This window comes from Mustela nivalis (assembly GCF_964662115.1).
Source record: "Mustela nivalis genome assembly, chromosome: 5".
NCBI lineage: Eukaryota > Metazoa > Chordata > Mammalia > Carnivora > Mustelidae > Mustela > Mustela nivalis.
The window spans coordinates 7577537-7593615 of record NC_139024.1 but is presented as its reverse complement, the minus strand read 5'-3'; the positions used below and the strand labels follow the sequence as shown (position 1 = coordinate 7593615).

At 43.6% G+C, this 16079-nt stretch overlaps 1 protein-coding gene and 1 long non-coding RNA gene across 2 annotated transcripts in view; one reads left to right on the top strand and one right to left on the bottom strand.

The window, feature by feature from the left end:
• Positions 1 to 1449, bottom strand: part of SLC22A2 (solute carrier family 22 member 2) — a 30362-nt gene extending 28913 nt beyond the window's left edge. Inside the window, exon 1 of the mRNA XM_082729507.1 lies at positions 720 to 1449. Coding sequence (XP_082585633.1) covers positions 720 to 1130 — 411 coding nt within the window. The 5' untranslated portion in view covers positions 1131 to 1449. The remainder of the gene's footprint in view (positions 1 to 719) is intronic.
• Positions 312 to 14477, top strand: LOC309864203. Its single transcript, XR_014311391.1, has 4 exons — positions 312 to 350; positions 2827 to 2972; positions 11977 to 12037; positions 14295 to 14477. It is a non-coding gene; the product is annotated as an uncharacterized lncRNA (long non-coding RNA).
• The last annotated feature ends 1602 nt before the right edge of the window (positions 14478 to 16079 follow it).

Genomic DNA, 16079 nt, shown 5'->3' with positions numbered 1-16079 from the left:
CTGCCTAAAAGTCTGTTCAAACAGAACGTCTTCTCATGATCCAAGCGCTCCTTTTAAATTAAGCCAGGCAGCTGGCTTTCTCTGGATTTTTAGAATAATTGTACCCTCCCATTTTTGCTTTGTCTCCAATAAAAGCAGGCCTCCACTTTTTTGGCTGTTTTCTCTATATTTATTAAAATGAGGCTTCATAATGAGATGCTAATATCAACTGGAGTTTTTAATAAAGGAATTAGTGCCTTAGCAAAAGCTCCAGCCCTTGATGGTTTTATGCAAACGTTTTGAGCAAATCAAAGAGAGCAAAACAGCCATCAAGGGAAGAACATCTCCTGTCTCAGTGAGGCAACGTTCAGGTGAGTTCCATGAGTGCTCACCTGTCCATCTTTTGTATAGCTGCCAGAAAGGAGGGCTTCCAGAAACAACAGAGGAGGCTTGACAATTTTCCTTTCCCTGGAATTATTTCCAGGAATTCTGCTTGCTTTTGCTTGTTTCTTACCCCTGAAACTTGCATGCTCTGGAATCATTATTGTCAGAATTTGATGAAATTTAACTACCTCACCTATAGGCCAGGCAAATAAGAGGCTGCATGTTTTTGTTGGAAACTAGGATTTTATAAGATCCTCTGAGTCCAAAGAGCGTGTCCAGACATTGTAAGAACCAGGCCCTACCGGCCTCTTCCTTAAGAAAAGCTTTTTCCTAATGCAAAGCTTGCTCTTGCTTACCTCGGTCACGATGGACGAGCCGGGCGTGTCGTACACCCAGCCGTGCCGACAGGGCCCCAGCGGCAGGTGACTCCTATTGGCGGCCAGGCCGGCCAGCGGGTCCACGCAGCTGAGGCCGCTCCGGTTCCAGTCCACTTCATAGCCGTGGCACTGGTCGGGGAAGGCCTCGCCGGCAGCCCCCGGGCCGGGCACCGTGTAGTTCAGCTCCTCCGCCAGGCTCCAGCCGCATCGCCGGCTCAGCTCGGCCACCCCGGGGCTCAGGCAGCGGTGATCCGGGGTGAAAGCCAGGAAGACGATGCCCACGTAGATGGGGGTGAACGCTGCAGAGAGTAGAGCTAAGAGGAAAAATGTCTGTTTCTGGAAGAAGTTAAATTCCCCGATGTGCTCTAGAATGTCATCCACAGTTGGCATTATCACTGGAGACAGGAGAAGCCCTGACGCTTTTCCCTGGGCTGCTCCGAGTGTCCTGACCCAGGCTGCGGCCAGCTCAGCACAAGAGTCAAATGGTGGGAGGGAGCTGACTTGAGAAAGTGCCCAGCCTTTGATCCAGACCTTTCCTTGCTCAGGCTAATTTCCAACCATGCCCTCCTCCGGGGGACGTGCGTCCTGCTGCTCTCTCGAAACGCCCCGAGCAAGCAAAAGGCCAGATGTTGTGTTCGTTGTAACATCACTCCCGGCAAATTTGTGTTACCTCATACCTGCACCACAAACAATCCCTCCTCTGTATCACTTGGGGAGAAATCAGAGAATGCTCACGTATCGCAGACCTGTTAATCTTTCCCTAGTCCACTCAGTGTCCAGGAAATTAATATATTCGTATCTCACCCACACAGCCAACCTTCTCTCTAAGGTGCTACAGAGAACGGACACGCATTTGCCTAGTGTAATGTGAATCATGGTCTTGGGTCAGAGCTCTCGTCTGCAAAGGGGTTTGCAAATTCTGCCCCGGGCCTCATTCTACAAACAACAGCGAGTACACTAGGGATCCCATGCTGTGGCTGCCTGTTTTGATTTTTTCCCCCCAGATTTTATAATTCTGCTTAGTTAAAGATTTTAAAGAATGCCGATCTGGTATTCTTGCTTTTCAACCCTTAGGTGTCCGTCCCCTGACCCACTGGTGAGGAAGGAAGAAAATGTTCACTGCGCGTGCAGGTCAAGTGCGAGAGCCAGCCAGAGTATCTTCATTCTTCTTTGGTCCTAGCTATTTCTACCTGTGGTTTAGAATGGGGTTGGGTGCATCCAAACACAAGACAAGCAGCCCATCTTTCCTGGAGTGCAAAAGGATCCTTACTATAGAGGGAAGCTGCCCCATAGAGAAGGTGGCCTGTTAACAGATCTTCAATTTAAAATACCAGAAATTTAATCCAGTTTTCCTTCTTCCTTTTCTTCTGTTGAACAGTCAGTGGGTTTGATAGCCTAGGTCTAAAATTAGTGGCTCCTCAGGATTCTCTTCCTTGCTGCAGCTTTGAAAGTCTTGGTTTTCTTGAAAAAGCAAGAAGCAGGAGCCTGTCGGGCCCCTGTCAACATCTGTTGCACCTTCATTGGCTCACAAGGGCGCTCAGCTGAGTGACATCAGGCCAGGAGGATCACTACCTCTGCTGGCCCCAGTTTGCCACTGGCTAGGTGAATAGGTTAAACTCTGTAGATCCAAGGGTTTGGGGGAGTATATTTCTGGCACAAAAGGTATAACGACAAAGTTCATCAGCAATTATACCCACTGACTATTCAGTAGAAAACAGAACAAAACTAACAAGAATGGATGACATTTCTGGTTGTATCGTGACTATCCAAGGCCAGGGGTAGGCTGCAGAGAATAGGAATCTCACCTTCGGGAGATTTCCAGACTTCTGGAAAGCTGTGGCTCATTCTGTGGCCATTGCAGGTGCTGGAAGCATTTATGCAAGATGAGGCTCGTGGCTTCATGTGGCCATGAATCTGAAACGCGTTCCGGTCCATGCCCGAGGAACTCCCTAGATGCAGAGATAGTTTTCAAATAAAAATAAAAAATCGTTGATAGACTAAAGGGAAGATAACGAAATAGTACCAACCAGCAAAAAGATAAGACAATGTTAAACAAGAAAAGTACATGTTTAACTTTTGCTTCCAGGGAAAATGGAGTAGGTGCACTTTTCTTTATTCTTCCCACCGAGTACAACAAAAATCCCTGGATACTGTTCATGAACCAGTGATAAGAGATGCAACAGTAGAAAGAAGGCCAACTGGCTATGGACCTCTAGGCCCAAAGACTCGGTGGTGAGTTTCCTCCCTGGGTTTTCTTTCTGCTTCCCATAAACTGACTGGGTGCTGGAGCAGCCGGCAAGCCAGGAATACCAATGAGCATGAACATCAAGAGCCCCAGGTAAAGCCTGCTCTCTCTAGAGTCCCAGGAATAGGTTAGGGATTTTTTAAATGATCCCTGTGGGCACCTCGTCTCTCTTTTAAGTGTTTGGTCATTCTTTTGTTAACTTCAAATCATGTTTTTCTCCTAAATGTCTCTTAAAATCATCTTAAAGGAATGTCAGAACTCCATAAACACAATATTGCATGAAAAGTTGCTCTCTGCACCCCTGCAGTGTGATCTAGTCATCTGAACAAAGATGCTGAGCACCATGAACGTTAATCCCCCTAGCTAGGAAGAATCAGCAGGGACCAGTTACTACCTAGACCAACCTCTGTCAGATGTATGGATCCCTCAGTAAGATCTTCAACACACACAGCCATTTGAACTTGGAGGCTGCCAGCTTCATTGTCCCAACATTTTTAGCTAATGGGAAAGTTCCATTTTAGATAGCACTGGCGCCTGTCTCTGTACAATCTCTACCTGTTGGACCTCGTTGTCCCCTCCAGGATGACCAGAACCAGGACCCCTTCCTCTTTGATGCCCATCACATGATAGAGGTCTGTACCATTGCAGTGGCTGACATGAAGAGATTGAGGTGGTCTGTGGTTTCTCCTAGGAGTCAAACATGGCCAGCTGTGGCTTTGGTCTTAGCACCACAACCTCCACCTCCAGCCTCTTCTCTGACCCCAGGGAACTGATGATGGAAACCAGAGGTGGACTTAATGAGCACCACTGCTCATGGCTGCAAGCATGGCAGGGAAGAGGGGGAAGAGGGAGCTCCGTCTCTGGAGCATGTGTCCTGCTCTACACTGTCTTTGAGGTGTTGTGTTCATGTGACTTCTCTCCTGTAATCTGAAGAACATCCCTGGGTGCTGATGTGAATGCTCCTTTTTCACAGTCAAGAACATTGAGGATCAGAGCAGAATAGGAACTTCCTCAGTGTCAGCTAGCCAGTTGAGGAGGAGTCAGACCCTGATGCTGGGGTGCTCCCTTCCTCTGCCTCCCCTCGTTCACCAGAAATGCTGATAGAGTAGAGTGAGCTCTTCAAAAGTGACCAAGGTCATGACACTTGACTCCAATCCCAGGAACCCAGAGGTGGTCCTGACTGCCACTTACTAGCACATTTTACAAATACTTGCATCCTGGATTTGACTCATTGACATGATCCATTTCAAGACACCAGGTCTTCATGCTGTGAGCAAGAGGGCACCAGGTGAGAGGCAAAAATGAGTGTAGTTTGCCAAGGAGAAAGGATATTGAAATTCACTATGAATTACTTAGAGTAAGCAATCAGGTAAGGAGAGGTAAAAGCTCATATCCCTTATAGCAGTTGTTTGCCTGCCATCAACAATTTTCCATTGACTACAAACATAGGGGCAAAGCCCACAGCATGGCTGCTGTAACATCCATCCTTGGCAGGTGACAGACTAGACTCCTCAGCAAAGCCATAAACAGTTGAACAACTAGATGAGAGAAACTACAGAATGAGGGTATGGGGGTGGTGTAAGATAGAACTAACTCAGAGTTACAATTTGAATCTGGTCTCTTGTGCACTATCACTCCTATTTGTGGTGGGGGGAGGTGGGGAGTTGGTGCTATACTTACAAGTATGATAAGGGGCTAATCTGATCCTATGGGGACTGATCATCTAATCCACATAATCTGATGATTATTGTAATTAATACCATAAGTATTTCTCAATCTTTTATCAGGTTCCTTTGCAATGTAAATAAATATTGTCCCCAGACTGCTATCTTCTGGAGGAAGGCTGCTTGTGTCTACACTAACTTTCTCAGCTCTCCCCACTAGAGGACAAGAACTGGTTCAGGTGTTCAGTTAAACTCTTACCCAGCAGCAAGCCAGGATCCTTGGAAGTTGACAGGGCAGAAGCTAGTGACCCATTAGCAAGGGAGAGGGGGTTTCTTTGGTCCCATGCTATGCAGGATGGCTTTGACACTAGATACAGTGAAAAAGCAGGATGTGGTTTTGGGTCACCTCTGCCCCTTGGGTATGTTGGTGTCTACCTGAGACAAGGATGGCTAAAGAAAGATTGTCTCACAGTGATGTGTGTTGTGTACTCTCTGTGGTTCATGGGGATAATGACAGGAGGCCAGGCGGGGCCAGGAGGGGCAAGTCCATGTAGCCTGGACTGTGGTCCAGCCTTGTCCTAGAGCATCCATGTCATCTGGGCAGTCTCCTAATTTGTAAACTAGTGACTGTACCCGCATCAGAGAGCTGATGAGAAGGAACACACAGGGCTACTCAGCACAGTGGCTCACAATGGTCCATAGTCAATTATGAGACCTCCTCCCAACCCCGTTCTACCCCCTTCTCCCTTAGTTCTCTCCTCCTTGTGCCCCACCTCATTTTGTACTTGCTGGGGTCTTCTGCAGTTCCCTGCTGCTCATCACTGCCAGCTGGTTAGGGATAGGCCCTGTGGCTAAGCATAGTGGCAAAAGATCTGCCTTGACCCAGAATATCCAGGTGAAAAGGACCTCAGAGGACATCAGAACAGCACTGCGCTTACATTCCTCAGAGACATCTGTTCCAAATAGTTCCACGCAAATGCTTCCTATGTCAGGTGAGCCTGGTCCATTATGGGATATTACAGATTGGTGGAAAGATCTTTCTCATATTGTATCAGAGCTTGTCTTCCAGAATCTTCCACACACATGGACATTTGCTCCCTTTTAAGGTCAGGTAAGTTAAGTTAAAACTCTCCAACACAGAACTTCAGAGATTTGAAGATGATTTTCTTTGACCTTGGCCTCTTCTGTCTTCTGGAGTAGGTCACCCCATTCCCACAGAGCAGGTGTTCAATTCTCCCCACCTACAGCCCTGAAGTGCACCATAGCTCCTTTCTTCCCTTAATGCTTTGCCTCTGGGACCCTGCACACAGCTCCATTGGTGGCCACTTACTGAGATCCACAGCCAGGTGGTTACTTTCCAAGCAGGGATGGGGCCGAGGCCAGCAGAGGAGGTCACTCCTCAACCAGCCCACTGTAGTGACCTTCCTGCTGAGGCTGGCTGTAGGAGGGCTGGTGGGAATTCCCTTTGGGCTTCCTTCATCAATGACGTCTTTCATTTTGTTTACCTTTATTGGTTCTCTTCCTTACAAAATGAGGACCTTGTGCTTATTTCTTTGAAGTACGGACGTCAGAGTCAGATGGGCATGAGGTCAGGAGACCTTGGCCAGGTGGGCGCCTTCCTCCTGTTGCACTTTCTGTCTCCTCGCGCATGCTCGGCGTCCATGCCCACGTTAGTAGCTGTGGGCGTCGTCACAAGAGGCCTGGACCCTGTGCTTCGAAATACAAGACACATGCTTGACACTGAACCGCAAAGGCAACAGGGCAGACTTAGCAGACTTAATTTGGAAAGCCACAGGGAAATTCTTTTTTTTTTTAAATTAACATATAATGTGTTATTCGCCCAAGGGGTACAGGTGTGTGAATCATCAGGCTTACCCACTTCACAGCACTCACCAAGGCCCTTACCCTCCCCACTGTCCAGCATCCAGCCAACTCATCCCTCCCCGCCCCACTACTCCAGCAACCCTCAGTTTGTTTCCTGAGATTAAGAGTCTCTTAGGGTTAAAACACCCAGACAGTTAAGTACTCAGTTTCCTTCCTCACAGACAACACTTGTCTTTAAAGAGTGTTTTGTTTCTTATGTAAAATTAAATGCAGAGTGTTGGTTTGGCCTTAGGCTCCTAAGTCAGGCTGAACAAGCAGCTTCACGCTTGGGACTTCAGGATTCAGAGCTCTTTGATCTGGCAGCATAGGACCCTCACACAGTTTTGCTTGCCAAAGCAAACACCCGATTAGTATCTAAATGCAATGAAAACTTTCATGGGTGTTTGACCTCTCCAAAATCCAGGAAAGAGTGAACGGGGCTGGACTGCTTTCTTCAAAGAGAGAGTGAATCCAGTTGAGATGTTCATTTCCATAATTCTGAGGATAACAGCATTTGTAACCTCTCAGTTGCTTATGATGTGGGAATTTGGACACAGATATACGAGCCCTAGTCAAAGGGCATACCTAACACTAATTTCCATTAATCCCAAACTGAGTAAAACAGACAAACAAGCAGCACTTCTAAGACCCATCTTTTAATTCAGAGCAGACCCATAAGCTTTGACGCAGATACCTGAGGGCAAAGAAATCTGGTTAGAGAGGATGATATAATCAGTTAAGGTGAGGCTACTGGTGTAGGGTGGGCCCTTAAGCCAATATGACTGATGTTGTCCTGAGAAGAGGAATCCTAAGGAGAAGACCACCTGGAGACAGAGGCAGAGACTGGGTGCTGCTATTGCCAGCTGCCACCAGAAGCTAGAAATGGCAAGAAGAATTTTCTCTTAGAGACAGCATGGCCCCGCTGACACCTTGATTTCAGACTTCTCATCTTCAGGGCTTCGAGGAATACATTTTCGTTGTTTGAAGCCATCCAGTTTGTGGCACTTTATTACATCAGCCCCAGCAAACTCATACAGCTAGCAAATGGGGGGAATGGCATCCATATGGCAGTTATTCTTGGTCTAGTTCATGTACACGAGGACCTGATGGGTTTCTCAGAAGTCTTCTGGACCCTCACACTTACACTATCTCTGTTTCCAGTGATGGAGCCCAAACTCTTCCCTCCTTGGCTTGCACCACTGCTCCCCTCTTGGTTAAAGAATGGAGAGAGACAAGTGGTACCCAGTGGCCCTAGATTGACACAGTTGACATATACGTCAGGGAACTTCCTGGGTTACGCCCTCCATTGTCCTCCAGCACCCTGCAGGCCTGCTTTGCCCCACTGTCCTCAGTCTTTCTCCTTCACTGTCTTCCACCTGACCCCCACCCATACCCAGAGAGTGAAAATGCCCTCCTTCTTCCATTGTACCCAAGTGAGTCCTGATGATAAGTTTGGATTTTGTTTTAAGGAAAGGACTTCCAATGTAGAGTGGAGTGTGGACCATTCTGACATGTCTACTCCATACTCATCGAAGTATCTATTCTCATAGCATTAGGTTATGAGTAAGAAAGCACAATAATATTTGGGAGAGGCAACATGTCTTATTAAAAAGTGTAGAATGAAACCACAAAAGACTTGAGAATAAGAAAAAGAAAAGCCATAGGATCCATTGACATTTCTAGAAGAACTTACATAATGTGTGTGTGTGTGTGTGTGTGTGTGTGTGTGTGTTTAAGATTATATTTATTTATTTCAGGTGCAGGGGAACACGGCGGGAAAGTGAGAGGAAGAATCAGATTCCCCACTGATCAGAGAGCTCAATCCCAGGACCCTGAGATAATGACCTGAGCTGAAGGCAGACACTGAACCAACTGAACCACCCAGGTGCCCCAAGAACTTACATAATTTGGTGTCAGCACTGGGAAGTTAGTCATACTCATTTTCATCTTCCCTGAACTATTCATCGAACTATTTCATAATGGTAGATTTTGAAAGCAGAAAAGGTTTTATCAAAGCACTTTTACTCTCCAGTATTTCCCAAGGTTTAGTCACAACGTTTAAAACACTTTTCTGTGTATTTTTCACTCTGCTATTCGGTATTCTTGCTAATTTTGCAAACTTGAATTCACAGAAGTCTCCAACATAAAAAAATTCTCCCAATTCATAGATCTAATATGATGACTTTATTGTAAAATTAGTGAGAAAAATTTTGCAAAATATATTGTCTTTACTTGAGGTCCTGTAGCTAACCCAAGGGTCATACAGTAAGGGTTCAGTAAGTGTTTTTTGAGTGACTAACTGAATAAAATCCCGAAGTCCGGAGAGCTTGAACACAACGTCACCAGTTGGACAGCCTGTACTAAACATGGGACTTTAACTTCATTTATTTATTTGTGAGAGAGACCTGAGAGAGAGAAAGTAACATGTCTATTTAAACCATTGTTATTTTTGATCCATATTATCTTGCCACTTATCACTTAGGAAATTCCAAATGTCTCAGTTACTCATTTATCACGTCAAGACTAATTCAGCAGCTCATAGTCTGAATGGCCATTTGAGAAAAAATTTAAATCGGGTATCAGAGTAATTCATTATAAAGTTTGGGCGATAGGATCAAATTCCACAGGGTTTTTGAAGTGATGGAAACGATTTGCTGATGTCCAAATTAGGGTTATGAAGTCAGTACCCAACGTTGGAGCCAAAAGGAGCCCAGTGAGCATTGTGTGGTACGAAGGTATATGTACTGGACAAGAAAAGAATTTGCCCTTTGTCCCAGATAGGCTATAACTCACCCAGTTATTTAATGGGTCTCAATTTCCTCATCCATAAATAGAAGAGAATGAACCAAATCTCTAGGAATCTTATAAATGCTATAATTTAAGGACTTTGTGATTTGCTAGTGGTAAATCCAATCTTTTATGTTGCACACAGATGAAGAGCCTTATAATGCTTACTTTGCTATAGACCTACGGGCACAGCATAAGTATATCTCAATACTTCCCTCTTTCTTTCAAACTTTCACTTTAACATAGGGAGAACCAAGCTGCTTTGGGCAAGGTGTATGGGTCAACAGCTACTCACATCCTCTTCATTTCCTTGGATTATCACTCTCACTAATTAGGAGAAAAAAAAATATCAAGCATATCACCGACATAATTCCTTCCTCCAGAAACTCTTCACTTTTGTTTTTTGTTTTTTTTTTAAGAAAGACAAATTCAAGTAGAAACGTAGGAAAAATCTGTGGACTTCCAGTTGCAGCAAGAGAGGATGGAAAGTGATTGAAGTGTTTTGTTTGTATTTGAGATTCCCTCAAGACCAGATCTCAGAGTTTAGATTTCTTTGATTCAGGAATAGAAAGAACAGAGAGCCTAAGGCCATAGTTTTCATAGGATTGGAAGAAAATTAGGAGATCAGCAAGCCAAATCCATTTACCCAGAGCAAGCAAGAAAGGAACACGATGTGAAGTGTGTAACGGAAATTTTAAAAAAATTTTAATTTTACCTCTTTTCTTCATATTAATGGGTAATTAGTTCTTTAAAGAATTAATTTGTTCTAAAAGCTAAAATCAGTAAGTGTGAAAATGAACAAAAGCCACCCAAATGAGAAGAAGCAAAGGTTACTGATTCAGCGCTTGCTTGTAGCAAGGGAGTCAGCCACCATCACTTGTGATTTGGTTCAAAGGCAGGAGGGTGGGAAGGCTTCTTAGGGAAGAAAGGAATGGCTTTAGGCATGCACTGAGGAAGGCTGCTCTGTCTCTCACAAACTAGTCATTTTTTAGAATAAGCTTTAGCTATTCTATGCAAAGAAACCAAACCAGCATTGGCTGGGGAGACAGAACCATGTGACGGGGTTGTGGTCACAGAAAATAACATGGTGTCATGTTTGGGGGTGTGGTCTTCAGACCTCCTGAGAAAAAGCATCAAGAAAAATACAGATCTCAGAGTAGAGAGAATTTGCATGGAAGCAACTTTCTTCTAGTCTCTCCCAGACTTTAGGTCTCTGAGATTGTAATAATGCAATCAGGAATCAAATTCTCCTGTTTCACTGAAGAAAAAGAGCCCTATCAATGTGAGGGGAGAAGTCTGGGAGGGGTCTTGATTCCAAAAAATTCTCTACCTTTTTTTCTCTTCAAATATTACTTCTTTCCCCCCCCTTTAAATATTATTTCCATTCCATCTCTTAACTGGAGTCTTTTCATAAAAATAAGTTGGTGTTTTTCATTCTTTCCTTCATTTAAAAAAAGTTTTTATTTTTTCCATCTTATTTCTCTGTATTAAAGTCTGTTATGTTCTCATATATATTTTCCTCTGATTAGTTTCCTCTTCGGCCTCTTCTGCTGTGTTTATTTTACAGTTTAACTTAAGAAATTTTATTTTAATGGCTAAATTTCTGTTTGGTACCTTTTCAAGTTCCTTGTTCTTTTTTTTTTTTTTTTTTTAAGATTTTGTTTATTTATTTGACAGACAGAAATCACAAGTAGGCAGAGGGGCAGGCAGAGAGAGGGAGGAGGAAGCAGGCTCCCCACTGAGCAGAGAGCCCAATGTGGGGCTCTATCCCAGGACCCTGAGATCATGACCTGAGCCAAAGGCAGAGGCTTTAAGCCATTGAGCCACACAAGCACCCCTCCTTGTTCTTTTTAATGTTATTTTGCATTCTTGCACTTGCAATATATATATATATATACATTTTTTTTTACCTATTCAAAATTTTAAAACATATGCATTTAAAAGTATTTTCTCCTTATTTTTGTGTTTCTAGGGGTGAATTATCTCCCATTTTTAGATTTATTTTGGGAACTCAGTTTCAGCTGCTCATCACATACAGGGCTTAAGTCCACAATTTGCACTCTTCCTTAGGCAGTAAATTCCAGTGCCAGGGGGTTTATGGTACCCCATGGGTTCAACTCATGTTGAAACTCAAGAGCCACGTCTTTGATTTCAAATTCCTCGGTGACTCAGGCCTCTAGGGATATCCTTTCCTTGCTTTTGAGCTTGGCTCCCTACCCAACAACCCCATCCAACATTTCTCTGTGCGAGGAGCAGTGAGATCCACTAAGTCTGCCTTACTGACCACTGTCAACTAGTATTTATGTGGCTGCTGTAGACCTACTGTAGGTGCAGACGGTGAGAAATAACAAAACACAGCTTTCTTCCTCAGGACAAGCAGAGTCCAGAGAGCCAGACAGACAAGTGAAAATTTTATAATAAATACAAGAAGTCTAATGCTGCAAATATCTTGGGGTGGACCTGGAAGCGGGGTATCTGACAAAGAAAATGCATATTTTTCTAAACAAAGGCTCTATTGGAAAAGATGAAGGTGTATGACATTTGGTAGGGAAAACATTTTCAGCTTTATTTTATTTTAGAATCTGTGTGTGGGCCCAACACCCACAATCCCAGACAGAAGGTCTTGCCTCCCTGGATCCCACAGTCTGGATATTCACAAGCTTCCTGTTTCTTTCAGCACTGAAGATATTATTTGATGACTCATTCATTTGGCGAATATCATCCCAACAACTATTAAGGTAACTTCCCAAAGGATTAATTTTGCTGCTGGGATATAGGTTGTATCCTGGAAGACTGAATCATTGCCAACTGTCACTAAATATTTATTAGGAGGATGTTCCCAATGACTATGAAGCTTTATTCTGTTGTTGCTGTTAAACATCAAAAAAGCACTTACTATGCACACATTTTTTGGTAACATGTGAAATTTAACATTGTTATTGAGGATAAATAATTTGGGACAATTAAAATAAGGTGTCTGCAATGGAAGAAATATGTTGAGCTGTCTCTAGAACCAGAGGATGTTAGTGCTGGATATTACTTTGTTGAAAATCTGCTCCAATCTGGTTGAAACCAAGGTTGCTCAATCTAGCAGCATTCCTGGTCTCTTACCTACTAGATGATCTCTGCTCTACCCATACCCTAAGTCATGACAAATATTCCAGACACTGCTGTATGTCGCCAGTCCCCAGAAGCTCTTTTTTTTTTTTTTTTTTTTTTTTTTAAATTTTACAGGTGAGAAATGGAGACCCAGGGAGGGTAAGTGATGAGTCTTAGATTTTGCAGCTAGTTGGAAACAGACCCTGGGAGAGGCACCCTGGTCTTCCACTGCCTCTCCTCCGGCTGTTTGCACAGAAATTGCAACAAGAGCTGCCATCTAATATATTGTTAACCAAGCCTTCCCGTCTATATCTGAGCCCTGGGTTCAGACCCTCAAAATACCGTCACTTCTACTGAAAAACTCAGGCTTGGCAAGTTTGTACTATTTGCATTATCTCCGATTCACTTAAGTACTAGGTTTTTTGTGAAATTTCACAAAATCAACTCATTGAGTTGATTCTAAGTAACCAGAGTGTTCCTTCCAAGGTCACATTTCCTTTGTGAGAAAATATCTCTTCCCTACCCCTTCACTTGAGAAAAAACCAATGCCCTGAGCCCGTCTCTGAGGATTTTTGTATACCTGATCATTTTCCATGGGACTGGTGATTGGGGGACTGTATGCTCGCCGAACGGTAAATAAATCCGTACCCAGTTATCTGATACATGGTTGTAATAAATACAGAGTTAGAGTTTGTTTCATGAAAACACCCCGTTTTAACTGAGGTCTTGTCTTCTAGTCAGTACATTCAGATGCCTAGGGGGAAAAAAAACCAAATTCACATTTTGAAGCCCTGAGGTCCTGTCATTTGCTTCTTAGTCACCACGTTGACGAATAAGGCAAGGAGACAGCAAAGGGTGAATGAAAGCAGACTCCAGAATGTTCTTCCTTATCCTTAGAGATCATACCTCTGTGAACCAGCCTTCCCTGTTCAGTGAGAAGCTTACTCGCTTCTAGGTTGCTTGGGGTCACTTGGCAGGCCCGGCTTGGATTCTGACACCGCAGAGCTGTTGTCACTGACTCCAGAGGCCTGCGGCTGGTAAAGACCGGCAGTGACGTTCTAGCTCTGCTCCAATTTATGTCAGTGTGCCAGTGACAAAATTCACAACTTTTCCTCTGCGCTGGCGGCTATCTGTCTGACGGGGCAAACACTCAGGGACAGCCAGTGCCAGTGGCCACAGCAGGTGCTTCTTGCCCTTCGCTGAAACGGCCTGCAGCTCCGGGAGACAGCTCAGGAATGCTGCTGACGCCATCCAGGGCTCAGCACCCTCACCTGCTTACACTGCAACTCTGCCCGTCCGCAAGAGGAATTGCGTTTCCATATTGTGAGACGTCCTCATCGCACCAGATGATGAATTCTGTGCTGGCTTTGTGCAGAACCCAGAAATATCCAGAGTTAAATTGATGTCTGCTGGTGGAAACACAACCAGGTCAATGCTGCATGGTCAGCAGAGCCAGAGGCCCTCCAGAGCACCCGTCCCCTTCCCCTGAATTACTACATTCTCGGTGCTGTTCCCAGACCATGTTGTGCCTGAGGTCTATCTCCTGGTCTCTGTTCAGGCATAGCCCAATCTTTGATGCAGTAATGTGGCTCCGTGGGAGAGCAGGAGGATCACGAATGGAGACTAAAGGTCTGGATTCCATTCACGCTCGGACAGTTTTTATGAGCTTGGGTAAGAAGCTCAGTTGCTGGGGGCTGTGTTTCCTCTCCACTGTCTGGAACTGTGGCTTCTCACTGCTTTGGAAAGTCGAGTGTGCTAGCTCACGCAGCTGGGCCCTTCCCCGCAAGAATCTGGCCAACAGTTAATGTCACTTCTTTGGCTTCTGAAAGTGTGGTTCGTTCAGACACTCCAGTTCCTAAGATTGTAATTTCGCTGCTTTATTTTATGTCCACTCAGGGTCACATCACATCTTTTGTGAAGAGCCAGCACTGTTGCTCCTAGCCCTGCACCGCAGAGCCTTTTCATTGGGACATGATATATGTATGTATGTATGTGTGTGGAGCTATGTTCGTAATGTAGAAATGTGGAGATTCTTGGTAATAAAACCTTCATTGTGAACCAAGATTTAGAAAAGATAAACATTTGGGCAAAATGATATATCTTCTGGAGGCTTGCGAGCAGGAGTCCGGTCCTGATTTTGTGAACGTGGAGTAAGGACAATGCGGCCCTTACTGGTCATCTCTCTGATACTCTGGAATCCTCCCTGCACATCCATTGTGATGATGTGTCTTGGCTTGGAGAGCACCTGATCACATGTCACTGAGGTCACTTAAAAATATGGGGCAGCTGGTCTCTGCCCCATGGAAATTTTTGCAACGACTGCAGTGTGCTGTGTGTTCCGTATCCAGGATGCTAGCAAGTGGCCGCCAGTAGCTATCGACCCTTGAGATGTGACAAATGCAATTGAGGTACCGGGCTTTAAATTTTACTTAATTTTAACTAATTTAAATTTAAAGCTATACAGACATGACCATACTGGACATCTGTACTATTTTTACTGTTTTCTATTTCATTGATCCGTTGTTCTTGTTCTGATTTGTAGTATTTCCTTTTTTGGCTTACTTTGGGGTTAGTCTGCTCTATTTTTTCTAGTTTTTTAGGCTGAGATCTGAGGTCGTTGGCTTGGGAACTTTAATCCTTTCAAATATAGGCATTTAGTGTTATAAATTTCCCTCTAAGCACAGCGTTGGTGTTAGTCCACAGAACTGGTCTGTGATGTTTCCATTTTCATAAAGTTCAAAATAGTTTCTAATTTTCCTTTTGACTTCCTTACTAATTCATGGGTTATTTGGAGAGATCTTATTTAATTTCCAAATATTTGAGGATTTTTTCAGTGGTCTTTCTGTTACTGATTTCCAGTTTAATTTCACTGTGGTCAAAGAACATACTTTGTGTGACTTGAATGCTTTTAAACTTATTGAGATATATTTTATGGCCCAGAATAGGACTGTCTTGGTAAATGTTTGGTGCATACTTGACAGGAACATGTGTTCCATGATTGTTGGTTAGTGTATTCCATAAATGTCAACTAGGTTAGCCTGGTTGTTAGAGTTTTCATGTCTCATATATTCTTCACTTTCTGACTGCTTGTTTAATCAGTTATTGAGAGAGTGGTACTTAACTCTCCGACTATAATTATAGATGTGTCCGTTTCTCCTTCTATGTATACCAGATTTTGCTTCATGTTTTTTGAAGTTCTGTTGTCAGATATAGAAACTTTTAGGATTGTTATAGCCTCTTGATAGATTAATCCTTTATCGTAATGAAATAACCTTTTCATCTCTGGTAATACTATTTGCTCTATATAAACTTATTTTGTTTGATGTTAGTATCCACTCTAGCTTTCTTTTGACACTGGTTAGCAAGTCATACTGTTTTCCACCCCTTTTCTTTTCACCTACTGTTTCTTTATATATAACGTGTACTTCCTATAAGAGCATTTAGTTGGTGCTGCTGTATTTTTGCACTCAGACAGCATGTGCCTTTTACAACTCTTTTAACTGAGCTCTTTAATCATTTACATTTAATGTGATCACTTCATTGCTAGATTTAAGTCTATCATCTTTCTCTTTCTCGTCTTTTTGTTATTTTCCCTATGTTCTTTTTTCCTTTGGATTATTTATTATTTTTCAGTTTAATATATTTTGTTGACTTCTTAGCTAAAACTTCTTGTTTTGCTAT